Source organism: Pantherophis guttatus, chromosome 3 (assembly GCF_059756535.1).
Source record: "Pantherophis guttatus breed Tessera chromosome 3, ASM5975653v1, whole genome shotgun sequence".
NCBI lineage: Eukaryota > Metazoa > Chordata > Lepidosauria > Squamata > Colubridae > Pantherophis > Pantherophis guttatus.
The window spans coordinates 51,689,315-51,715,824 of NC_142065.1; the positions used below are offsets into that span (position 1 = coordinate 51,689,315).

Below are 26,510 nucleotides of genomic sequence, written 5' to 3' on the forward strand. Positions count from 1 at the left end.
ACCTAGGAATCTCCAATGGATATAACTAAATAGGCCTCCAATAAATCCCAAATCTGGAATTATGTTCCACTGATTTTAATATCTCCATCCTAAAGTTTCAGTGTTTGATGACTTATCCATACCAAAAAAATTCTCTGTGTGGAGGACATAGACTCTTATGGATGCCTCTTCTTCATTCAGGCAACTTTTAATAAAATGATGTTTTCTAAATTAGAAGGATCAGCATTTCCTTTTTAATGCAATGCTATTTTAATTAGTTTGACTGTAATAATCTAAAATTGTTTCCACTGAATCTGACAATATCAAGAAGAGAAAAAGCACTTGAGCCCTAATGAATTGGCTTCAGGGTCAATACACTAAATCAGGGGTCCCCAATGCCCGGTCCATGGACCGGCACTGGTCCACAGCATGCCAGCAACCGGTCCGCAGAAACAAATGGCGCCCCAACTACGGGATGCAGGCAGCATGCAAAACCATCCCACCTCCAGTCCACGGAAAAACCTCTCTCGGTGGAACCAGTCCCAGGTGCTCAAAAGGTTAGAGGTCACTGCACTAAATCCAAGAGTGATAAAGCTTTAAAATCTGTAGATATATCCTAAGTGTTGCTAGCCTTCTATAATTGCAATATTAATTCTGTTTCAAAAACCTACACTATAGCTAATGTCATATATCCATGCAGAAAAGTTGGAAGCACCTGAAAAAATTCCATTCCAACATCAGGGTTTTTTTCCTACTATGATTTTTTGTGAGTTCCCAACAAGGAAGAAACAAGAGAGGATGTAAAGACACACCTAGGGGAATAAGGCAGACATACAAACATATAAAAATAGGATGACCCCCTAATCCTGCCAACTGAAGAACTGCTTTGCTTTCCACATCAAATGCAAAAAAAAAAAAAAAAGGAAAATGTTTTTAATTGCACAAATGATTTACAGCTTTAGAACTACATTTGAAAGCAAAGGGACGGAGCTAGATCAAATGATAACAAGAAAAAAAATTCAACAGCCCAGAGTTTGTTACATCCTGCTTGAACCTGCAATTAGTTTGAAGATATTTTCATTCCATCAGATTTATCTACAGTGTTTCAGAATGCATACCTTGCTTGGAATAGATACTATCTCTCCTTTTTAAGCAATAGGTTGCAATATATGCTTTTCAAAAGAATTTGGGTTATGCTTTGTTTCTTTTCCTCATTTTCTTGTTCAGGGTCTCCTTTTTCCTAAAATGTAGAATTCTATTTAACAGAGAAAGAACGCAAATAATAAGAAAACCATACCAGAAAGAAAGCTGATAGTGATAGAATTAATTTTTAATGTACTACAGATACATTAATTGTAAATTAATTTAAACAGGGGTTTGGAAAACATATTTAAACTGTCTTAGAAGGAAGATCCATGCACGATTTCTATGCTTCAGCAGCTGCAGTGTGCAAAAGCACAAAGAACATAGCACAGAGATCATAAGCATGCAACTACATTCAACTGCATTAAAAAGAAGATATATAAATCCCCATTCAAGAAAGTAATATCTAAATCGGCTTTCCATAGTTTGGTAGCCTTTAGATGTACTGGGACCACATTTCCCAGAATTCCTCAGTCATTCTGTAATTGGCCAAGAACAGTATATGAAGGCTATACTGAAATCTAGATTCTAAATTAGATTTGATAGTTATAATATTACAAAGGCATTCCTAAAAATGTGAGAGGAGGGAAAGGAACAGGAACAAGAATTTTCTAAGCACAGGTACTACAGGACAGGACCTTCGTTAGTAAACAGTCTATCTATGCAAATCCTTTCCATGCTGAATGGTTGAAAAAGCTCTTTCTGTAAAGTTTGGAAGAGAATTTCACTTGGGGGAGGACCCCAATACAGAGAGAAAATTGAATTACCACACTTGGACACAGAAGTACTAGAAAATAGGGCTTTTAGGAAAAGAAGTGCAGAGATTCAGCTTGCTTGTGGTTGTGTGGTTGCTTTGGCCATTACACACTCTTTTACAGGCCAAGAGTTGCCCTACCCTTCTGGTGACTCATCCCACTTTCCCTTTGGACCAAGACATGAGGCAGCCAATAGTTAAAGACAGACTTCAGATTCAATGACTCTGAATGGGAAATCATTATTAAATATTGAGTCAAGGAAGGGGTAGCTAAAGTGTGCCAAATGGGAGTAGTCCAGACTAAGGCAAGCTTGTTTGCTTAAGGGATCTCTAATCTCCTGCCCCTCCTCCATACCAGGCTATTTTCTACAGAAAAGCAAATGCTTTTGTATGAAAGACAAGTACTGTCTCCGGTAGTATTTTTTGTGTTCATATTATTATTGATATGGAGGCCTCGCCCTCACCAAACTCCTCAAAGCTCCCTCCTTAGTTCCAATGTTGCTTAAACTTTAAAAAGATACTGGTAGTCCTCAGTTTACAACAGCTCATTTAGTGACTGTTCAGAGTTAGAATGGCTCTGAAGAAAGTGACTTGTGACCATTTTTCACACTTACAATTGTTGCAGCATTGTGATGGTCATGTGGTCAAAATTCAGATGCTTGGCAACTGGCATGTATTTATGACAGTTGCAGTGTCCCAGGATCATGTGATCACCTTTTGTGACCTTACAACAAGCAAAGTCAATGCGGAAGCCAAATTCACTTAACAACCATGCTACTAACTTAACAACTGTAGTGATTCACTTAAAACTGTGGCAAGAAAGATCATAAAATGGGGCAAAATTCACTTAACAAATGTCTTGCTTGGCAACAGAAATTTTGGGCTCAATTGTGGTTGTAAGTCGAGGACTACTTGTATAAGGTAGTGGACTGCTTACTGTGGGGGAATCTGCTTTTAACTCTCTGCAACATCATCCCGCAGAGATTAGAATGGCCCCCACTCTAGCACTCTTCCAGAAGGCGCTGGTTCTGCCAGCAGGCCTGGGGAACCCAGAGCAGGATGGAGCTCATTAAATGGCTCATGTGAGATGCTGTCGCCGGGGGGGGGGGGTGATTTTATTATATTAATTTATTATATGACTCTTCTTTTATTAATTTTTATAGTTTTTATATGAGGTTTATATTCTGTAAGCCGCCTTGAGTTGCCATGTATGAATAGGCAGCAATATAAATTCCCTAAACAAATAAACTTTCAAAGCAAACTGACAACAAAAACATTCTAATATGAAAACTGCCTCTTTAAAAAAATTAACTACGTTAAGTTGCTCTAATTTTTGAAACTGTATTGCAGTATTTTTTAAGAAACAGCTGAAAATAGAATGATTCCATATGAGGCACTCGGCAATCCTATTATTTCACTAATTCCTGTCCCCAAACCAAAATCCTTTTATAGCACTTACTCACAGTTAAGCCCCATCCACCAATGTCTCCTTCACTGTTAATTAAAATTTCCTCCATGCATGTTCAGTCTGTTACACTTCTTCATATTCAGCACCACTGAAGGAATTACCTCTTAATTTGCTAAATTTGTATTCCCCAAGAAAAGGGGAAAGGATTTTTTTCCCCTTTTCTAGTCAAAGAGCACTAAATATGCAAGAAAACAAGCTTGACTAAATAAGATGTAATTTATTGCTAATCAGAGGCTGGGGGAGAAATGACAAAACAATATCATTTTGCTGAGATACAAATAGTCCTTTCATCATTTTGTCCAAAGTATCAAAAGGATCCTGAGTATTGTTGATCTTCTAATCCTGAGATTAGTAGACATTTAGATTTCTCAAAAGGTAATATGGCAAAATTTGCAAAATGCTACTTCCATTTATAATTTTGAAACATGCATTTGAAAGACGGGAACTTAGTGAGAACAGTAAGGAAAAGGCTGTTGAAGCCTCAAAAACAATTAGGATGGACAAAAGAAGATATGGATAGAGACCAAGTCCAAGAACAAAATGTCAGTGTCAGGTTATTTATTTATTAGATTTTTTTATTTATTAGATTTTGACCTGTTTCACCAGGGATAAGTACTTTTATAAAATATGGGAAACTTTTATGGACTTTTTTGCTGAAACTGGACAGAACTGTTACTGATTTTAGGATTTGCAGGTTGAAAATAGGTTGAGATGTGAGAAGAAGTGATATGTGTAGCATAATTTCAAATGTGGAGGAGAGCTACCAAGTTCGTTGGTATCCGCTGTAAAGAAGATAAGAAGTTGTTTCTTTCAACATCTTTTTATGTCTTTTTTCTTTTATTTCCTGCACTTCCTATCTTTTCTTTACATTTCTTTTTCTTCTATTTCACTTTCTCTCTTTCATTTTATTTACTGTTAGCTTTTATTACTGTTAAAAAGTTTCAGTGAAAATCATTTTAAAAAGAAGAGTATGCATAGAACAGTGAACAATGGCATCCTTCTAAGAGAATGCTTGCAAAGCTTCAGTCACCCACGATTTAGTCTATGGATGAATAGGTATTTTATACCTTTTGGCTTGCTTGGACTGCATTGAGTGATCTTGGGTCTATGTTTGGTGACCTCCAGAGGAACACCTGAAGAACAATCAGATATTATATTCCGTTAAGGAAGCTGTGGCCTGGCTTAGACCCGTGATGGCGAACTTATGGCACCCGTGCCAGAGGTGGCATGCAGCGCCCTCTCTGTGGGCACGCAAGATGTTGCCCCAGCTCAGCTCTGCTGCGCATGCGCGCACGCCTCCCACTGGCCAGCTGGTCTTCGGGTCTCTGCCACACATGCGCGAGGGTGGGGTGCACCCGCGCATGTGCAGAGGGTGGGGCGCAGGCATGGGGGCTGCATGCATATAGCATTTTAGGGGTTTGGGCACGCACTTTGGGCACTTGGTCCGGAAAAGATTAGTTATCACTGGCCTAGACTGGAATAATGCTGGCTTTTTATCCCACCACTTATAACATCACCCAGTTCCTTGGAAGTGGGGCAGGAGCTGGTTAACTTTCTCCAGCATCATCACAGCCCACAAATGCAGGGAGCCGCCAACCTAAGCCTTGTTACAGTGTTGGAACACAGAAAACACAACAGTTTTCCCAGTGACAGAAGGAAACAGTAACTTCCTCACCAAGTATTTATAAAGCTGCCTTCCCAAACCCCATTCCCTTCAGATATAATTGGTACAGGAATGTTCAAAATTGCTGTCTCTTCAGTTAGAGAGTTTGTCACTGCTTTAATCTCTAAGGCCTTCCAGACTCATGTTCTCAAACCACCAGGAAGTCAAGGATTCCAGACCATCAAGGCAATTCACCGGCTCTAATTATCTACCTTGGCAGCAGTACAATTTACTAATGCTAAGTCTTTTCAGTGAAATATTTCTCTTTGGCATTTCACACAAACTGTAATGTTATTTAGTACACTGGAACAGTGGATCTCTTCTATCCTAAAATTCTGTCAGGCTTAAAGACTCAGAAGGCCTGTCTACCGTAATCCTTATTTTGTTCATTTTTTTCCTCTTTATTTCAAATTATATATTGTTCTTGGGTGGGGCTTCCTCCCACTATGTGTAGCAACTAGCACGAGGTGGTTCTGATTTTATTGGCAGCTTGTAAGTAAAAGTAACAAAACAGCCCTTCTGTTTAAGCAAGCACTGTGAGCTGTTGAGAAGGGAAGGGAAGATGGATAAAAACACATTGTGCATGTGACAGGAACTGTCAAAGAATGATGAAAACAATTTGGGGAGGGGGGTTAATATGTGGCCAAATTTCCCATAAATCCCTGAGCAGATTTAGAGATGTTTATTCAGCCACGCCTAAATGTCTTTTCCTTGTGACTTTCTGTAGAAATATCCATTATAAAATGAGAAGGAGACACTCCACCAAGAGCGTTGGAGGAAAGTTCCTTGAACAGATAAGCTTCTCAGTACGCATTCAATATTTCATTCCCATTTTTAATCAAACTCCCAATTTTAATATATTGCCAATAGGTTATCAGAGTTATCGTCTCACATATACATAGTTTTGCAACCAAACTGTTCTCTTTAAGTTACCTGATTATTGTCACTAAGTCTGCTATTTTTACTCTGTTTGTATTTTGTAAATTACCTGAGGATTGCAAGAAAGTAGTCAGTGTAGCACAGTGGCTGTAAGCAAACTCACACAACTGTTCTATTGTATAGCTTTGGCCCTGGCCTGAATGATTGGTCCACTATCTGAAACAGGATAGTAAAGTTGTATTGCAAAAGTGAAGCCCAGAGGAGGATGTGATATGAAGTTGGTAGCCAACTTTATTTCCACACCAGAACAAGCATGTGGATGATGTTAAATCTACTATATCTCAAGTCAGAGCAGCATGTCTCTACACAAGCCTATTCTTCATCTTAGGGTTTATTCTACCCTGCTCTAGAGAACTGTTTCCATTTAACTGGAAACAATTACAATAGACACTAACAATCTGAACAGAAGTTATGGTTGTATACTTTAAGATAAGATGTAGAAGAATCAAGATTTAAAGGGTTGGGCCTGCAGAGATGTCCTTAGTTTGAGCATAGGACTGCCCTGTTGGAAGATGAATGACAATGTTTGGCCTAGAAAACACTGTATATATGATGAACTCTACTAAATCTTGAGTGTGTCTTCTTACGTCTATTTTCACTTTGCTTTTCAAGTCCAAAGGCATTTCCCAGCAGCTAATATTAGGTATAAATCTATGCAGGAGAAAAATGATAATCAGCGTTCCAAAATCCTACTGAGCCAGAAAATCATCAACAGCCTAATCACCTGAGTTTAAATAAGTGTGTTGACCGCGTTCTGCCTAATTATTCCAACTTGCCAAAAAGAACACCCAAATGACCTGAGGGATTTACCTCAACATTAACATTATAACATTTAACATTAGTTCCAAGCTTGGATTATTAGCCTGACACTCATTATTTTAACCAGACGAAATTGGAACCTAGGATTTGTTCTTGTCTTAAGCATCTGAATTCTTTGAAGTGCAACAAGCCATGAATCCCTATTCAGTTGGAACATTATTCAAATCATGGATAGATTAATTTTGCCATTGCCTCAGGCAGTATGACCTACCCTACCATGGCTGATTTTGGAAATCTAAGCAGGCAAGTATTTGGATGGGTGACTACCAAGAAGTACCAGAGCTATATACTAGACTGAAAAGTAAAAAGAAAGAAAGGAAGAAAGAAAACCCTGAAGATAGCAAAGACAAACCACCTGCATCTTGTTGTTACAAAGTCATCAGGGGTGCAGTAAGATACTTTCTTGTTCAAATCTAAGGCAGAAACTAATACTGGACTGTTTAAACAGAAATTATAACCTGAGACACATAATAGCTTGTTTTATACAATTATTTTCTGTAAGATAGATACATTAATATCAATTAAGTTAGTCTGACATTATCGGTATCTGGACTAACTCTACTCCAAACTACAGTGTCTATGTAGAAACAAAGAATCTAAAATGTTTATCAAAACATTTCTTACCTCGAAACTTCTTAGGTGGATTTTCCAGATCACCAGCTGCTGGTTCCACCACGCAGCGGTCATCCACCAGTCTGCAAAATAAACAAGAGAAAAAGAAGTTGTTTTTAAAGGTTATTTTGTATGCCACCCAGAGTTGTGCTACATGTGATGGGCAGCCATATAAATATGGTAAATAAAAAAGCAAAAAGCAAATTTGTTTTGATTTAGACAGGTAATTTGTAATTTTACTACTCAGTCTGTTTTATCATCCTCTCATCCACTTTAACACTGTGGAGTCTAGTTAATGTTCTGCATGTACTAAGGCTGAGAAAATAATTTAACTTGGCAATGCAAATTTTTAAAACTAGTCTCGGACTATTGAATGTAGATGATCACCTCTTAAGAGAATCATATTTTGGGATACTTATGCAGTCAGATATTTAGTAATAAGGTTCAATCCATGCAGAAATATCAACAAACACAAATGGAAAAACTCTTGTGGTTTTCAACAGTAAACAGAAATGTCCTAACAGAAGTTTTTCTATTAAGAATCATTCAGGACAAATGTTTGGTTAAACTAAACTGTAGTCAATATCAATTCTTCAAACTTTTGTCCCCATGCTTTAAAAAATTTCCTTTTTATAAAGCTTTAAAATAATTAATTCTAGAACTAAACTTAAGTAGTTAATTGTTATTTAGCATGAGATTCTAAAATAGATAACTAATAGAAAGGCATTTTGTGCTGCAATTTAAAATTATTTCTGGGACAATGTTAAGGTTCTGAATAAGCTGATTTGTAATTTTAAACATCTGGAGGTTAACCATTCCATACTCTTGAGTCACTTAAACACTGCATATTGAGTACACCATCTTTCTGGCACCGAGTACATTCAAAAGAAAGTCATTCTGACTGTCAACCAACATTACTAAAACTTTCTAAGAATCACAGCTGTTTTATTTATTTGCTTCGTACTGTAAATCAATTAACAATTAATCACTGATACCTACTGAATAAAGGCAGGTCCATACCAGTGGGCTATGCAGGCTTTAAAATTTCTCATTCCTGTCTATAGCTTGGTTCATACATTTCACAAACCACAACATGGCTTGTTTTTAATTTAATATTTTATTTATTTATGTATTTATTTATCATATTTAAGAGCCCCCCATCTCCCTCACAGAGGGACTCTGGGAGGTATACAATCAACTATGCTGGGCAAAGGCACTCAAATATGTCTTGCTATATAAAGCACACTTAAATTGTAACTTTGTACGCTTATGTGAACCTTAACTGTATTTTCATATAACATTTCCTCTATTGTTTAGTAGAATCATGGCTTAGGCCCGGGGTACTTGCAGGACCATCTCCAGCCATTCTCCCATCGTCCTGTGTGCTGAGTCGGCCTCCTCAGGGTGCCGTCGGCCAAACAATGTTGGCTGACGACCCCCAGGGGGAGGGCGTTCTCTGTGGGAGCCCTGACCCTCTGGAATGGATTGCCCACTGAGCTCAGGACAGCCCCCGACCTTCTTTCCTTCCGTCGCGAGCTGAAGACGTGGCTCTTTCGTCAACTCAACTGATCCGTTTGGGGGTACACTGGTATAATTTTAAATCGTTTTTAATTGGGTTACTGATTTTAATTTTGTATTGTATTGTGATTTGTATTGAAGTTGTCATTTTGTAAGCCGCCTCGAGTCCCTAGGGAGAAAGGCGGCATATAAATCGCAATAAATAAATAAATAAATAAATAAATAAATAAATAAATAAATAAATAAATAAATAAATAAATAAGAGAAAACAGCATGCTTTTACAATCTCTCCTCCATTCTTAGGCAAGTATACATCAGAGGAGGATAGTACAGATCCTAGATTAAGACCAAATTTGTATACAGGTAGTCCTCGACTTACGAACCACAATTGAGCCCAACATTTCTGTTCCTAGGGGAAACATTTGTTAAGTGAATTTTGCCCCATTTCTTGAACTTTTTTGCCACACTTATTAAGAGAATCAATATAATTGTTATGTCAGTAAGTGAATCAGGCTTCCCCGTTGACTTGCTTGTCAGAAGGTCGCAAAAGGGGATCACATGACCCTGGGACATTGCAACCGTCATAAATGTGAGTCAGTTGCCAAGCTTCTAAACTTTTATCATGAGACCATGGGGATGCCGCAATGGTTGTAAGTGTGAAAAATGGTCATAAGTCACTTTTTTCAGTGTCATCATACATTTGAATGGTCACTAAATGAACTGTTGTAAGTCGAGGACTACCTGTATCTATTTGCCAGAATCTAGTGGTTGGTCAGTTTTGTTTGAAAGCTGAGTATGGGAGATCTGGACTCAATAGGCAAAGTTCAAACTGTCCTTTTTCCATAATTTAAAATATGTAATAATTAAAACACCAACATTGTGCTTATTGTTTGCAGTTGTATGCAAGACATGATTCAACTAAGACTTTAGTCTGGTCTTTCTCTTAGTAAAAACCATTGTATGAAAGCCCTTTGGTTGATCAAAGTTATGATGGAGGTCAGGATCTATGGGTTCATCTGGATGTAACTGACACACAAAAGAAAGATCGTAACTTTAAATGTACAAGTAAAGAACATGAATTAATAAATGAAATTAAAACAAAGAAAATGTAGCATATGTTGTGTTTATGAACTAAATAAAAAGGCAAAAGTTTTAAAAGGCTCCATTGCCACTAGCTGCCTTATGGAAACAATTCTTACAGAGAGAAGAAAGCAGGTGAAAAATCTCTCTCTGAAATTCTCTCATCCCACTTCGTACCCAATGACATTTCCACACTTTACTTTGCAAGAAGGATCCCAGAATTTTGAAGGCTCTTTTTGTTTTTTTTAAAAAAAACTTGTTAGGGGTGCGTGTGTGTGTTTATTTAAAATTATTAATGTTGCTTGTAAGCTGCTTTGGTTAGATCGGTATCTTGAAAAGCAAGACGTAAAAGGAGAGTAATCAATCAAATTAAGCCTGACAGATTCACATTAGACATCCCATTATTTCCATTGTCATTTGCAGCTTGGCATTGCTACGTACAGCAACCGCTATATAAACTCTGGGGAGTTTTTTTTTAAAAAAAAATAGTTTGAGAGAACAGACTGAAGAAACTCAAAGGCATGGAAATCAAGACATAGAGCACACAACTTGTGTGTGAAAACAGATGTTTCCTCTGAAATGTGTGAGTTGGACCAGAGGTGAACATGATTTTATTTTAATTTTATAGTATGTACTGCTTATGTCAATTTTTTTTAAATGTACATATTGCAGGATTATAATGTTGCTATAATGTTGCCTCAGAATTAATAATCATGCTAATTTAAAAAAAGAAAAGAATGGAAATTATGCTATAAATGGAACACCTCCAAAACAAATGACCATATTGTTTGAAAGTCTTCTTCCTTAATCTTTTATGTTAAAAAAAAGTTGGAAAAAAGACTATCAATAATTCATTGTTTAAATCAGGGAGAGAGCGTTTCCAGTGTTATTCATTTAGTCAATCCCAACTCCACCCAATTCTTGATAACTCCAAATACTAGGGGTATAGCCAAGAAAGCATTAGTTACAATAACTTTTTTTTTCTTTATGACAGATTTCAAATATGATAAGTTCCTTAATGATGATCCTCGTCAAAACATATCTTGAATTCTCTATGTTTTTTTTCTCTCCAATTCAGAGATTCCTCATAAAAGAACTCAAGAAGACTCTGGATGTAAATATTTTGAGTTGCTTCATACTCGGTCAGGTAGACACAGCCGACAGCTCCCAATCTTCAGTATTTCACTGTAGAAATCAAGGGGTTGATTCTGGAACCTTTTTCATGCAATCAGTGAATTCTGATGTTTTGCTATGATCCATCCCATATGTTTGGATTCACACTTCATATAAAACAAGTGTGTGGTTTAAAAAGGAATGACTTAACATTCTTACAACACTTATAACACCAAGCTACAATATCTGAGTTCACACTTTACATTAATCCATAAATAAATCACATTATAGTTTAGATCAGAGTGTGAATCCAGCCTATAGTTTATCTAGGTCAATAGTTCCCAACCTATAGTTCATAGGCATCATTGGTTCATGGGGAAGATAATGTAATAATAATTTAATCCTATATATGTTTTCAATATCATAATGAAAGCTGTATTATTTGCAATGTAATTTGCTATACAAGCATCTTTGTGTCCTACCACATTCTTCCAATGAACTATGCCTGAAAATAAGCACATTAACTTATTTTAAAAGTTGCATTTTTAATATTGCTTCAAATATATCAAGTATAGCCCATGCTAAAAAGCATTTAGAAATAACTTGCTTATATGGTATCTGTGAGAGCTTTCAGTGAAAATGTTACTTGTCTGCATAAGCAAAACATTAGAAATAGCTTATTTGGGCAGCATTTCCTAATGCATAATTATTATGTCCCATTAAAAAGTTATTTTCTGTATGTCAACAGAATCACTTTGCTGTAAAATAATAGGATGCTTTGGTAAGTGGGTTTCTCAAGAGTCCAGAAAACAGAAGTCTCTAATGTATTTTAACTCAAAAGCTTCCAGATACAAGATGTCTCAAATAACTGTGACCATCATTCAGAAAAGATCATTTATAGGTGATCTTTGGCTTACAACCATTCATTTAGTGACCATTCAAAGTTACAACAACACTGGCAGAAGTGACTTATGACCATTTTTCACACTTATGACCATTGCAGCATCACCATGGTCATGTGATCATCATTTGTGACCTTCCCATCCTGTTTCCAACAAGCAAAGTCAATGGGGGGAAGCCAGGTTTGCTTAACAACCACGTGATTCACTTAACAACTACAATGATTTGCTTAACTACGGTAAAAATTTCATTAAAAATAAACAATGGTTGTAAAATGGGGCACAGCTTCACTTAGCAACAGAAACTTTGGATTCAATTGTAGTTGTAAGTCGAGGACTACCTGTACCAGACCAGAGGCATCAGTAGTATATCTTCACCCTTTCCTGCTTTGATATCATAACTTTGGGGCTGCAGTTGTAATCGCTATAATGGACACAATAAATTTTAATCATTCCACATTGATTCCTGGGTAATCAATGGCACTGAGGCAGAAAGCATAATGATATGCCAGCTGTAAAATGTGGCCAAAAACTGTAAAAAAAAAAATCTCCCTCTCCTATTGCATGTGGTGTTCCTTGTAGTCATCCAAAGTAGTTCCAACAATGCTGTTTTTATTTAGTTCTAAGATTATTCAATATCAATGTATTTTTTAATTCAATAATTTTCAGAATCCCGATAAAAACTGAAGGGTTTTAGGTGAGTTATTGTAATATTGAATATTATGTATAAGAAACACCTGCAGTAAATTACAGTCTGGGGAAAAGATTCCCATCTTAGGCAGCCAAAACCACATCCAGGACACCCTGTGTCATTCCTTGACCATGCTCAATCCTCCTTAGGTTCTTTCTTGTTACTGTTTCATATCTCTGCCAATTTCCCAAGAAGAATTTCTAACTTCCCCCAAATAAAGCAACATTTTAAAATTATTAAAATCTTGAAGAAATTCAAATGAGTATGGCATTATGAGATGTCTGGAATCAAATGAGAGAACCTGACTTTTCTTTTGCTTGTCTTATGCAGTGACATCTGGAAAATTTCCAGTTCTTGCTTTACGACTACCTTCTTTAGTAGTAAATAAAAAGAGAAATGTCCATAAGTAATCCACTGATTAGCCAATTGTCAACTGATAGTCATGATTTAGTAATAATCCAAAGACTACACACTGCAAGATATACAGAAAATAAATTGAGAATAAACAGAATAAATTATTTCTACCAAATCCTTCTCTTCTTAAAGAGATAGCATTCAGTGTTGTGGTATTGGTTCTGAAAGATCTTTTACTACAGGTTTACTATAGTTTATGGCTATCAATTAATAATAACCTGCTGTTTTAATCCTGACACACAAGACACACAAAAGTTTCCAAATAATTATCTTGCTTCCTTATTTAATTACTGCAGTTATATCCTATCTTTCCCTGAAAGCTCAAGAGTGTATACATGAGTTGTTCCATACATTAATTATCTTGGGTGATAGATTGGGCTGAAAGAGTAACTGGCCCAAAATCATATGATGACATCTGGGATCTGCCTGGTCCATGTTTAGCACCTCAACCTATATACTATATTGATTCCTCAATGGAAAAGTATTGCTTGAGGGTATAACTATGGTTCATCTATACACACACCAATGAAATTTGAATTAGCATGTACAATTTCATTTTAGTTTCCCCTAACAACTAAAAGCATAATATTCCCCACAAATTGCCTCCATAGAAGCAATACAGTAATTTTGTTTTAAAAATGTAATAGGGACTTCATTTGGCCCATTATCAGAGCCCACTGCCAAGTATTGAGCAACAAGTTGTTTTTGCATTAGGCAGTCAAGATCCCCTAGTAAATCAGGTTCCACCTGCTAGACCACTTTGTCCCTTCTGTCTTTAGTGCAATTCTTTTTCAGGTCAAAAAAAGAAGAGCTTAACCAGGTGTTTCCCAATCTTAACACCTAATCTGTGATGGGCTTTAAATCACATTATTTTCATCAGCATGGTTAAAATAGGAATGTAGGTTAGGGAATAGTGAAATGGCCATTATCAGCACAGATGAAGTCACCAAGATTTAAAAGAACTCTAATTTTCATATGTTAGACTAGTTTATTCTAAATAGTATTCCGTATAGGAATACTATACGGTATAGTATAGTATGGTACAGGTAGATTGACAACCGAATAAATAATAGATGAAAGTTAATACAAATTTTAAGATATATATATGTAACTGGAATTATGAAACATAAAGGAAGAATTGATCTAACCAGTGTGAAAAAGTAACACTGTCTGACTGATTGTATTGTATTGTATTATAATAAATTTTAATTTTAAAAAAAGGCTAGTTTAGAGCAGTCAGAATGGATACTGAAACTATTTCTTTGTCTTGGTGACTATTAGAGACAGTCTTTATCCAAACCCATGGTTGGATTGTTGAAAGTTCCTAAACTGCTGGCAATGTTATTGGGTCAACATATCTAGATGTATCTGCTAGTCTCAATTTATAACTTCTTCCAGCTTGCACAAATGAAGCGGATTTTTCCCTCTGTCACCAGAGGTCTTTCCTTCCCATTTATCTAGCTTTCATCAAATGCATAAAACTTGCTGATTTGCTGAAAAAACCATGTTTGTGGGAATTATGGCAGATGCACATCTGGAAGAAGGCTGACATTCATTCATCTCTTGACACCTCAGTATTGACTTACTGTATGATCAACAGAAGACTGATGAAGCCTTTGGTTATTGGTTTTCTTTTTTTTAACCAAAAACAAACTGAGAAATTGTAGTCTTGGGTGGAAGAGAATAAAGAGGGGCTGTTAATCTCTTTCTCTTTAATCTATTTAACCATTCATAATTGTCTCACTGCCTAATTATAGGTGACAAATGATACTGCAGATTTTTTTAATATGTTTCTTGTCTTTGTTGCTCTTAAAACCAGGCCAAAATAAAAATGTAAACCAGTACTAGTCAATTGTGAGAACATTTAAGGGATACAAACACCCATATTAGACGGTATATCCTAAACACATGGAAAACATTTTTGTGACACTGTGGAAGAGTTGTGAAGCAAACCTTAAGGTACCAATATCAAAAACCAGCTGAATCAAAAGTCTCCAATTTTTTTTTTAAAAAAGCTGTATCTATTATATGAAAGATTACCTCTTAATCTTGGCTGGGTATGGCTTTCTGGTTGCTAGAGTCATCTGAAATTCTGAGAGAACATTGTAGGCACTTTTGCAAAATGACTGGCAGGATTATCAGAAAACGTATCTACTAAAAGCAAATTTCATGATCTTATGCTCCGATAGATGCTCTAATATCTAAGGGTTCTACCAGCCTACCATTTACTCTCTTTTTGCTGGACAAATGACCACATTTCCAAATAAAGGTCTGGATAGTGGCCATCTACCATATTTATTTTTCTAAAGTAATCCTTGAGGTGAACGTGGAGACAAAAAGCAGTCTCAAAAATAAAATTGATGCTACAGGTTATCTTGTAACTTGTCACTTTCTCTTTATTGTTCTTATGTTTTAGAACCTTTTTTTAAAAAAAATAATATTAAATGAAGCACAAAGCCTGGCAAATGGCAAGAAAGCAATATTGTTACAATATTGTCTACTCCTATTCTAGATCATGTAACCCAACCTTTTGTCACTTGATGCCGCTTAGGTATCTTGGAATTACAAACTCTTATGATCCTCAACCAGCTTGCTTAAGAACAGCAGTTTGGAAGAGACAGTTGCAAGTATTTATACTATCAGGCTCCCAGGAAAAGCCCTACCCACCCCTGCTTTTAATATTACAATATATTGGTGCTGGCAAGAATTAAATGCAACCTGTATCATGAAAAATACACATGGACCCAACCACATTTTGAACCAGTTCTTGGAACAAAATAGTTATCAGCTCTTATCTAAAGAAAATATTGCTCACCTCGGATACACAAAGAGCCTAAATTTAATTTTCACAAGAGCTGTTATCTTCCTGTGTCAAAGGAGCAAGGGAAATCACCGTCTTAAGAGATGGAAAATAGATGCAGATATTTAACAGCTTTGGCCACTTAAATATGGTAGTTTGAAACAAACTCAAAAAATACACATTGTTTGCCTCAGCTCTAGAGAAATACGCACTGGCTAAAGATTCTCATTTCAACATGTTGGAGCTACTTCAAATTACGAAGATCATATAAAACCCTTTTTTTCTTCCATAAACTGCTGTTATTATCTGTAGGCCACTCCCTCTATTGCCTTGCCAGATGGAATTTGGAGTTGCTCTTTCTAATTCACTTGGAATGTCCCCCTCCCATACAAACATCCAAGAACCCAGTATGACTAATGTAATAACAGTGAAAACAGAAATACATGGAAAGAGGATGAATAGTACCTTGTAATTACTATGGTCTTAGACCACCACACTTACATGAAAAGAGACATCAGTTGACATGCAATTAAAATTAGCAATAGCAATGTCACTCAGGCTTACATACTGCTTTAGTGCTTTATAGCACTGTCTGAACAGTTTACAATGTCAGCATATTGCCCCCAACAATCTGGGTCCTCATTTTACTGACCTCAAAAGAATGAAAGGCTGAGTCAACCTTGAATCAATCAGGATTGAACTGCTGGCTGTAGGCAGAGTTAGCCTGCAATACTGCATTCTAACCATTGCACCACCACAGCTCATACTCAATTGAATAACACTTATTTCTAGGATCAAGTACAATCTTATGAAGCAGATAAATTTCAAACTAACAATCAGGTCACGAAAGTTAGAATGTGGCCCAGGCTTAGTTAGTACCAAATATATAATATATTGTGTGTGGTGTCCTCACAGCACAAAGAGAGGAGTCAATATTTGACTTGCTTACCCCAGATATATCAAAGCATGCTGCAGACACTTAATTGCACAGCTACCGTCTAAAGAATTATTTCATCATTCTTAATAAAAGAAACATGAAATGACCTTTCTTATACCACCAAGACTCACAAGAATTACAATGTTATCTAGTTCAAATGTTAATAAGTTCAAACTTGCATCTTCTTCCTGACTTTTCTAGATATTTAACTCCTGCTAATTTGCTAGCTTCCATCATATCATCTGCTGCCATTATTTTCCCTTTGTTTTTGAAGTAATACATAAATGATTACATTCTGTTAAAATGTTTTGTTTTGTTTTTTAATTTTGATTTATATGCCGCCCTTCTCCGGAGACTCAGGGCGGCTTACAAGGCATTAAGCAATAGCCTTCATACTTTTGTATATTTTATACAAAGTCAGCTTATTGCCCCCACAAACCAGGTCCTCATTTTACCTACCTTAGAAAGGATGGAAGGCTGAGTCAACCTTGAGCCTGGTGAGAATTGAACTCGCAGTAATTGCAGGCAGCTGGAAGCTATATACTACTTTTAACAGTAGCATTAGTTAACTTCTTTCCAGGTATTCTCTCCTTTTTTTAGTTTTATTTTTGCACACCCGGTGTATATGCTAGATTGATGGCCTGCTTTTTCTCCAGGAGCTTACATTGGGGATCTTCCTCCTTGTAACCCTGATAACAATCATGTGAGATGGGCTGGATTGATTGGGACTCAGTGGTGGGATTCAAAAATTTTTTACTACCGGTTCTGTGGGTGTGGCATGGCTTGGTGGGCGTGGCAGGGGAAGGATACTGTAAAATCTCCATTCCCTCCCTACTCCAGGGGAAGGTTACTGCAAAATCCCCATTTCCTCCCAATCAGCTGGACTCAGGAGACAGAGAATAGATGGGGGTGGGCCAGTCAGAGGTGGTATTTACTGGTTCTCCGAACTACTAAAAATTTCCGCTTCCAGTTCTCCAGAACTGGTCAGAACCTGCTGAATATCACCTCTGGTGGGACTGGTTTAAAATCATCCAGCAGATTTCTACAGCTGTGGTAGATCTGATGAGTTAGAACAGATCTGGGGATCAGTAACTTAAGTTCAGATACATAACAGCCTATCAACCAAATTAGAAAGCTGCTAATGAAAGAAATGGCTATGTGTTAATACACTAGATTTTCAAGACAGAAGACAGTTGTGGGTGAAATTCAGGTTGTGACTTGCTACAAGCAGTACCAGCGGGGAAGAGTAGAAAAATCAAAGTAGGAACTTTTGTCTAAAAGGTACAAAACAAATAGCATGTTTATGCTCCTTTTCAGATCCTGAATTGCTGCTGTTGAAAAAAATACTCCATGGAAGGTATTTGTCTTGGTGATTAAGATCCCAAAAGTAAAAATTTGTAACCTGAATAAATTTTGGTGCTCAGAGTCAGAAAATCAATATTTTCATATACCAAAGGTAGACTTGGGTCTCTGCAAGAAATGTTGAGAGAAATATTAAAATCAGTTTATTAGAGGATATGGCCTCTAATATGACCCTTCCGTTTATTATTCTGCAAAGTAGGGCCCAAGCAATGACATATTGGGGAGAGGGGGCAGCAGAAAAAGGGAAAAGAATGATGAAAACCTCATGTGACAGTGACTCCACCCATTTTGTACATGTTTCCTGATAACAAGGATGGAGTTTGCAGTGCTTTTTTGTCATTGTAGCCCTGACCTCTGCCCAAGTCTTATCCCATTACCAATATCATATCTATTTTCTGTGGGATGACACAAATTGACATTCAAGAATTAGGAGGGAGATATATAATGAAAGCACAGATTGTGTGTGTGCATGCATGTGCGTGTGCGCGCAAGAATATTCAAAAAGACCATTCTTAAAAGAATAAGGGGTGAGCAAGTGGAGACAAAGGCAACCATATTCAACAATGATCCATCTCTGAAAAAAGATTAATGTAAAAGTTGCAACTCTGGAAAGAGTCTGTCTAGACCAGTGTTTCTCAACATCAGCAACTTTTAGAAGGATTGAGAAATACTGGTCTAGACTAAACAACTCCATTTTTACTAATATTACCTAAGAAACACTTATTACTGGAGACCACGACAAGATGATCCTTGCCTAAGCACCCAAAAGTGGACATTCTGGTTAGGAATTCTCCAAGCTTAAATTCATATCTGGAAGACATCCAAGAGATGAAATTATCCCTAAACCAGGGATGAAATGCTCCCGGTTCAGACCGGATCGCCCGATAGCGATGGCAGTGGATGGTTCGGAGAACCGGTAGCAAAAATCCCTGCCCCCACCCCTCATGCCCAGCTGAGCCACGCGATCATCAGAGGCTTTTTTTTTACTTTTAAAAGTATTTTTTCTATAACCTCTTTGGCCAAAAAAATGCTTTTAAAAGTAAAAAAAAAAAAAAAGAAGGTGGCCACGCTCACCCAGTCACATTACCCCTCCACCACCAAGCCACGCCCACAGAACCTAAAATTATAAAATAGCCGTATAAATTGAATGAGTGCATGAAGATACCTTCAATCAGCCTCAAGCACAGAACCAAGATTTCAAGCCTACAAAAGGCTAGCAGGGATTGGGGCAATATAATCTCAGGGGGAATATATTGCAAAGGGCAAGTGCCACCACAGAAAAGGCTCTCCTTCTGGGCCCTGCTAACCAACACTATCTATACCCAGAGCATGCTCTTCCTAATGGCAAATCATTTCCATATTCCTGTCAAGAAATTGTCAGTTCTGCTTATCACATCCTCCTGGAATACTAACTGGTTTCACAAATCATGCTAAACCACAATGTAACTCACTTACTTTTGATGTAACTTGATAGATATATCCAGGTTTATTGGTTTGTGAACCTGGCTTACTATGTGTAAACAAGACAGAGATGCTTAGGCCTAAGCCATAATTAGAGTGAGAGTACTATGTGTGAATTAATCTTAACACAGCAATATTAAATCATATTATACTTTAATGTGATCACTCCACAAATGTCCTCTTCCCTTTCTGTTCAAGCCCAGACAAATTATAGGAAGCAGAAATACAGAGTCATTAGGCAGAATGCTAGGGAAACATATTACTTTTTCAACTATGACTGGCAATTATTCTCACCATTGCATTCTTCTGTTGCAAATATCTCCCATTCTCAGATATCTCTCAGCTATCTGCCTCCATGCTAATAAAACCAGAAAAGTCCTATGATAAATAGCGGAATTCATTTGGAATCCAGCCACACTGTATTTGCCTCAAATGATCATAAAAGCTGCTCCTACCCCACTTAATGTACACAATGGCAACGATTTATAGATCTTCCCAGCTTGGTTGACATAAAACTATTATAGCGTTGGGATTAAAGTGCTCAATTAAAACTAGGAAGACCCAGATTCAATACACTGGGTGAATTGAGGCCAGTTGCTGTTATGGGAATAATTGTAGGAGGAAATGGTTTGTGTTTCTGCCTTGAGCTTCTGGAAGAAAGGCAAGATATGTATCTCGCAAATTAAAGGAATAATGAAGGCCTTCCTTAAAGAATAAAGGTGAAAAATGAAAATTGAGGAAGATGTGGTCTTCCAAAATGTTTTGATTCCATCAATCTGCCCCTCCCTAACATGGCTAACAGTAAGGGATGCTGGTACTTGCAGCCCAACATCTGGAGAACCCACATCTTCCCCTTCACTATGCTGTGCAAATGCCAAACATTGTTACTAAATTTAGGACACATGCACAGTAAACTCTTTCAAATGTCAGGAATAAAAAACATATCTTTTCTCCTTGGCAGAATTATTTAAAGATTGCCTGGCAGCACCAGATATTTTTCTCTCAGCAACCTAATCAATATTTCACACACACAAGAGACATGTGATTGGTTTTATTTGTTTTTTTTTTCATTATGCTAACAAAATAGAATAATTTTCAATGATAAAAACAAGATGAAACATAGGCATATCCAATCTCACTAACGCATCATTAATATTCATTTTATAAAGATGATCTCAGCAGTGACTAAATGATATTTGACACTCATTTATCACTTGTCATTTCCTCCCCAATTTTACAGTTCCCCAAAAATCATTTAGTGTAATACTATCCTCCACATATATGAACAATGATAACCCATCAGGATCTATCATTAAGTGTTATACCTTATGATTCTTGATGAACGTATCTTTTATGTACACTGAGAGCATATGCACCAAGACAAATTCCTTGTGTGTCCAATCACACTTGGCCAATAAAAAATTCTATTCTATTCTGTTCTGTTCTGTTCTGTTCTGTTCTGTTCTGTTCTGTTCTGTTCTGTTCTGTTCTATTCTATTCTATTCTATTCTATTCTATTCTATTCTATTCTATTCTTTCTATCAGCATTATACACACTTGCCATACAAAATCTGAATTGGATACCTCTAAAAATAGATGGGGAAAACAATTTATCTGCCAACCTCCCCCCACAATTAAAAAGTTCAAAATGTATTCTGATGTTAACATAGATATGTATTTCAGTTTGCCTTTTTATGTTATTTATTTCTCTGTCTATAGCTGCTACAAGTAGTCCTCGACTTACAACCACAATGGAGCCCAACATTTCTGTTGCTAAGTGAGACATTTGTTAAGTGAATTTTGTCCCATTTTAGAACCTTTCTTGCTACAGTTGTTAAGTGAATCACTGCAATTATTACGTTAGTAAACCAGTTGTTAGGTGAATTTGATTTTCCCATTGACTTTGCTTGTGACAAGATTGCAAAAGGTGATTACAGACTCTAGAACACTGCAACATGAGCCAGTCATAAACATGAGCCAGATGCCAAGCATCCAAATTTTGATCATGTGACCATGGGGATGTGCAACGGTCATAAGTGTGAAAAACGGTCACAAGTCACTTTTTACAGTGCCATTGTAACTTTGAATGGTCACTAAATGAACTGTTGTAAGTCGAGAGCTACCTGTACTTTGCACACAATTTAGGATGGCAAACATCATTAATAAACAATAAATTCATGTAAACAACACAGCAAACAAATAATAAAAATGAAACATGACTTTATAAAAAGATAAAGTCCAAGGAAAAATTCACCTATAGGATCATGCCGAAAGAATCGGATCTTTAATGCTTTTTGAAAGGCCAGCAAGGTCAGGCCACCCCAACCATGCCCTTGAAGTGATGTCCCGGTGCCTGGAGGCTGTGCAGATCTGGATGGGGAGGAACAGGCTCAAGCTCAACCCTTCCAAGACTGAGTGGCTGTGGTTCCCGGCATCCCGATATAGTCAGTTGACTCCATCACTGACTATTGGGGGCGAGTCTTTGGCCCCCTCGGAGAGGGCTCGCAATCTGGGAGTCCTCCTGGATATGCAGCTGCCCTTGGAGGAACATCTGATGGCTGTTGCCAGGGGGACTTTTGGTCGGTTCGCCTGATCCGCCAGTTGCGGCCCTTTCTTGATCGGGATTCCCTGTGCACAGTCACTCATGCCCTCGTCATCTCTCGCCTGGACTACTGCAATGCTCTCTTCATGGGGCTCCCCTTGAAGAGCACCCGGAGGCTCCAACTGGTCCAGAATGCGGCTGCACAGGTAGTCACGGGAGCCGCATGGTGCTCCCATACAACACCTCTCCTGCGTGAGCTGCACTGGCTCCCAGTGATCTTCCGAGTGCGCTTCAAAGTGTTGGTTATCACCTTTAAAGCCCTCCATGGCATAGGACCTAGTTATCTTCGAGACCGCCTGCTGCTACCGACGGCCTCCCATCGACCTCCCACAGAGAGGGCCTCCTCGGGGTGCCATCAGCCAAACAATGTAGGCTGGTGACCCCCAGGGCTAGGGCCTTCTCTGTGGGGCACCTACCCTCTGGAATCAGCTGCCCCCAGAGATAAGGAGAATCCAAGACCTCAGTGCCTTCCGCCGTGCCCTTAAAACCTTCTTTTTCCAGAAAGCCGGGCTGGCCTAACACTTTTTAAAATGTTTTTAATTGTTTGTTATTGTTTTTAATTATGGGGCCAAATTTATATATATCTTTTTAATTGTATTTTAATGTTTGTAGTTTATGCTTTTACTTGGCTGTTCACCCCCTTGAGTCCTCAGGGAGAAGGGCGGTATACAAATTTATAAATAAATAAATAAATAAATGAATGAATGAATGAATGAATGAATGAATGAATGAATGAATGAATGAATGAATGAATAAATAAATATCTCAGGTCCTCCACTCTGGGGGGATAAGTGACCGAGAAGGCAGATCTCTTGGGTCCCACCAGATGACATTGCCTGCCCATCTGAACTTGGAGTATGCCCTTTCATTCAGATATTATTGGACAAAAATAACTGGAGATAAGACAGCTCTGCAAGTAACCCAGCCCTACAGGATAAAGGACTTTGTAGGAGAGAAGTAGAAGTTTGAACTGTACCTGGAAATTCACTAGTCACTAACGCAGTTTGTAAAATAGAGATATTACATGGGCATATTGAAGGATGGCCATAACTACCTGCTCCCACTGCATTCTGAATCATCTGTGGCTTCCAAGGGGTCATCAAGAGCAGCCCCATGAAGACCATATTGCAGTAGTCCAATCAAGAAGTGAGCAAGAGACGGGTGGCTGTAAGCAGGGCTTCCCAATCTCGAAATGAGCAGAGTTAGTGCACAAGCTGGAGCATCCTCCAAGCCACAGCTGACACCTGCTCTTCAAGTAGGAACCTTGAATTTATGGCTCCAGATTTGTTTGGAGCAGTGGGCCTGTATTTAGAACCAAACATGAAAAGGCTCCAGATCCAATTGGTCCCAAGAACCACATACTGAGACAGAACTTTGAAGCATCTGTTGAAAGGCCAGGGTTAAAGCTGCAACAGGGATGCATTTTTGTTCCTGATTTCTAAGCAAAGAGGGAGGCCGATAGTTTTAAAATCCTGCCTCAGGGGAAGTCATCATGAAAGAACTCCTCCCATGAATCTTTTCCAGCTAGGAGGTGTGGGAAGCTAAAAGGTGTGGGATGGCCTCAGGGTGGTAGAAACAAACTCAAAAATACCCAAAACAGAAATTTGAAAGCACGCATCAGCCACAAGGTACAAAAACAGAAGCTTGTTTCATAGGAGAAGAAGAAAAGATCATGGAAATCCCAAGGCAAATTTGGTAGACACTAGCTTTATTTTAAATATAAACAGATGGATTGGTTCCAAATCTGAGCCATGAGTGACCTGTATTCATTTGCTACTGCAATTTTCTTAATTGAATAAGTGTGCTGCTTTGCCGATTTGGATAAAGAAATTCATCCACACCATGAGTAACATTACAAGTTTTTACTTGAATGAACTTTTTGCAGGAATGAGTCAAACAAGCTATTATTAAAGAAATCCAGAAAAAGAATGAGAACTGACATGATAGTATTTAATGGGCTGCCACACAGAAAATGGAGCGATTTTGTTTTCTGCTTTTCCAGAAGATCAGATTGTCTGTGATCACAAGCTGTTCAGCAGAGGACATTGTCTCTCTAGATCTGGTGGAATCTACATCTTTACAACTGCCAGCAGAGCTAAAATAGTTATCAGTAGCAGGAGATTCATTATAGTGCAGTAGCAAGTGTTAGATTAAGCCATCTTTCCTATCACTTCCATTTCTGGGCTTCCAACAATGTTAGCCATTTTATGAGAACACCAGTAGGAGAGTCTCAAAATTCCAAATGTACGATTGGCCTAAGTATTGGGCTAGGCTGCTGGTTGAGCTGGGAGACTGGGGGGGGAGGTTATTTTTATTTTTACCTCTATTTTTATTGATTGCTGTGGGCCGTCTAGAATCATGATAAGAACTAGGCAGCCATAAAAGAAAGCTGAAGAATAGAATAGGTAGAAAGATAGAAAGAGAGATCTTATCTTTGCTAAATGAGAAATCAATGTACACACTGCTGATGTTAAGTCTATATTTCAGAAGTTAATTAGTCACCTCAGCTGACTAATTAACCATAATAAAAATGCATACCTTTTTAATTCTGTAATTTTCAAAAGGACAAGGGAAGACGATGGCTAAGTAACTTTTCAGACAAGCAATTGTTTGCTTTCTGCTAAACCCTGATTCTATGTTAGCACAAAGAACATTGCCTACATATAATTCTTTAGATCAATGCTACAACAAATAAAGTCTGTGGAATATACCAGTAGATCAGAAGCAGAAATACAAGAGGATGAGAAAATAAAAGAAAATATTCCTCTGAGCTAGAAAAGCTTTGCTTCAGGTATTTTTCAATTTTACCCAAACCAAGCCTATACTACTATGAATATGAGATTTAGCCACACTGTAAGGCACTCAGAAGCTAATAACAAATAGGTCATACAGGATTCCTTATCAAGATGCTTACAATCAAACAATTCGTGCACCATATCTGAGAAAGTGTCACTAGAGCTAATTAGCACCAGTTCTAGCTAATTACTACATTGTCCCAAAAGGGAGTTCACCAAAATAGAAATCCTGCATTTTAGTAGTCACAAAGCAGCAGACTTAATTTTGCAGAAGGCTAAAATGGGACAGATCAAATAGCAGAGATCGTTACTTATGGTTCAAAAAATAACATAAAGGAAGAAGAAAACACATATGATGCACAAAACTTGGTAGCTAAGATTGCAGAGCTAGACACCTGAGCCACCAGTCCCTGTGTGGCTTCCTGAACCCCTTTCTGCAACTATCAGAAACCCAGCAAACCACAACTGCCTAAAATCAGGGGTGTATCTCACCTCACATTGATGTAAGTAATACTCCAAACTAGCAGCAAATACTCTAACATAATAAGCATAACATACTTTTTATCCTTACCCACATAAACATAGTAAGACAGTCACTCCGAATATAAAGTGCAACGCAAAGAAGGAAAGGATTCAATGCACCAAGAACAAGAAATGTCACCAAATGAAGTTTTTGCTCAGGTTTAAATCTGCCAACATTCCTTCTTTGATCCTCCATTTTATTTTGTCACTGAAAAGGAATAATTTATAATAATGGCACGGACTAAATGTGATGTTCCTCCTGATCTATTATAGGCTTCCCACTAGGTGTAGATTGGTGACTCTGTAAAACTAAATTAACCAGAGCTTTGACCTGGCCCAGAAGATTTTCTTTATGTTCTTAATTAGCATATATGTTATGTTAAAGTACCACAGAATATAAATTATCCCAGACTTGTCTTATCCAATCTTAGTTTTAAGGTGGAATCTCCTGTGATAGAAAACAGCAGCATGTGATCTATATATGTCAGAAGACATAGCATCATTGCATTATTGAATAGGGCACCCCACTCTCTTGTTCGTTCAACATTAATCATGTTGTTTTAGGATCAAAAAGATACTGCATTAGTTCTTAGCAAGACAGGAAGTCAGTGGGTGCTTTAAAAATCTGTAGCATCCAAATGATAAAGTTAACATTAAAGGGATTTCTTTAATCTGATTGTCTAATTGGAGATACTTATACAGCAAGAATGAGATGGATGTGTGAGGGAGAAAAACTAGGCCAGAAACACAAAGTATTTTGCTGAAGACACTAAAACATTCATGATGTTTCACTCAAAATCATGTTTTAGACCCACTATTTAAAGTACAGATCTCCAAGATACAGCACAAGGGTAGGGGTGAGGTTGTACAGTACAGGCTTTGAAAATAGAAAACAGATACAGTCCCTAGTTTGGTTAAAGATTCAGGAAACAGGTGGTG

At 37.6% G+C, this 26,510-nt stretch overlaps 1 protein-coding gene across 2 annotated transcripts in view; it reads right to left on the minus strand.

The window, feature by feature from the left end:
* Positions 1-26,510, minus strand: part of ITPR3 (inositol 1,4,5-trisphosphate receptor type 3) — a 124,542-nt gene that overhangs the window by 89,238 nt on the left and 8,794 nt on the right. For both annotated transcript variants that reach the window (XM_087889568.1, XM_034414644.3), the window contains exon 2: positions 7,390-7,460. In XM_087889568.1, the coding sequence (XP_087745694.1) occupies positions 7,390-7,460 (71 nt within the window). The remainder of the gene's footprint in view (positions 1-7,389; positions 7,461-26,510) is intronic.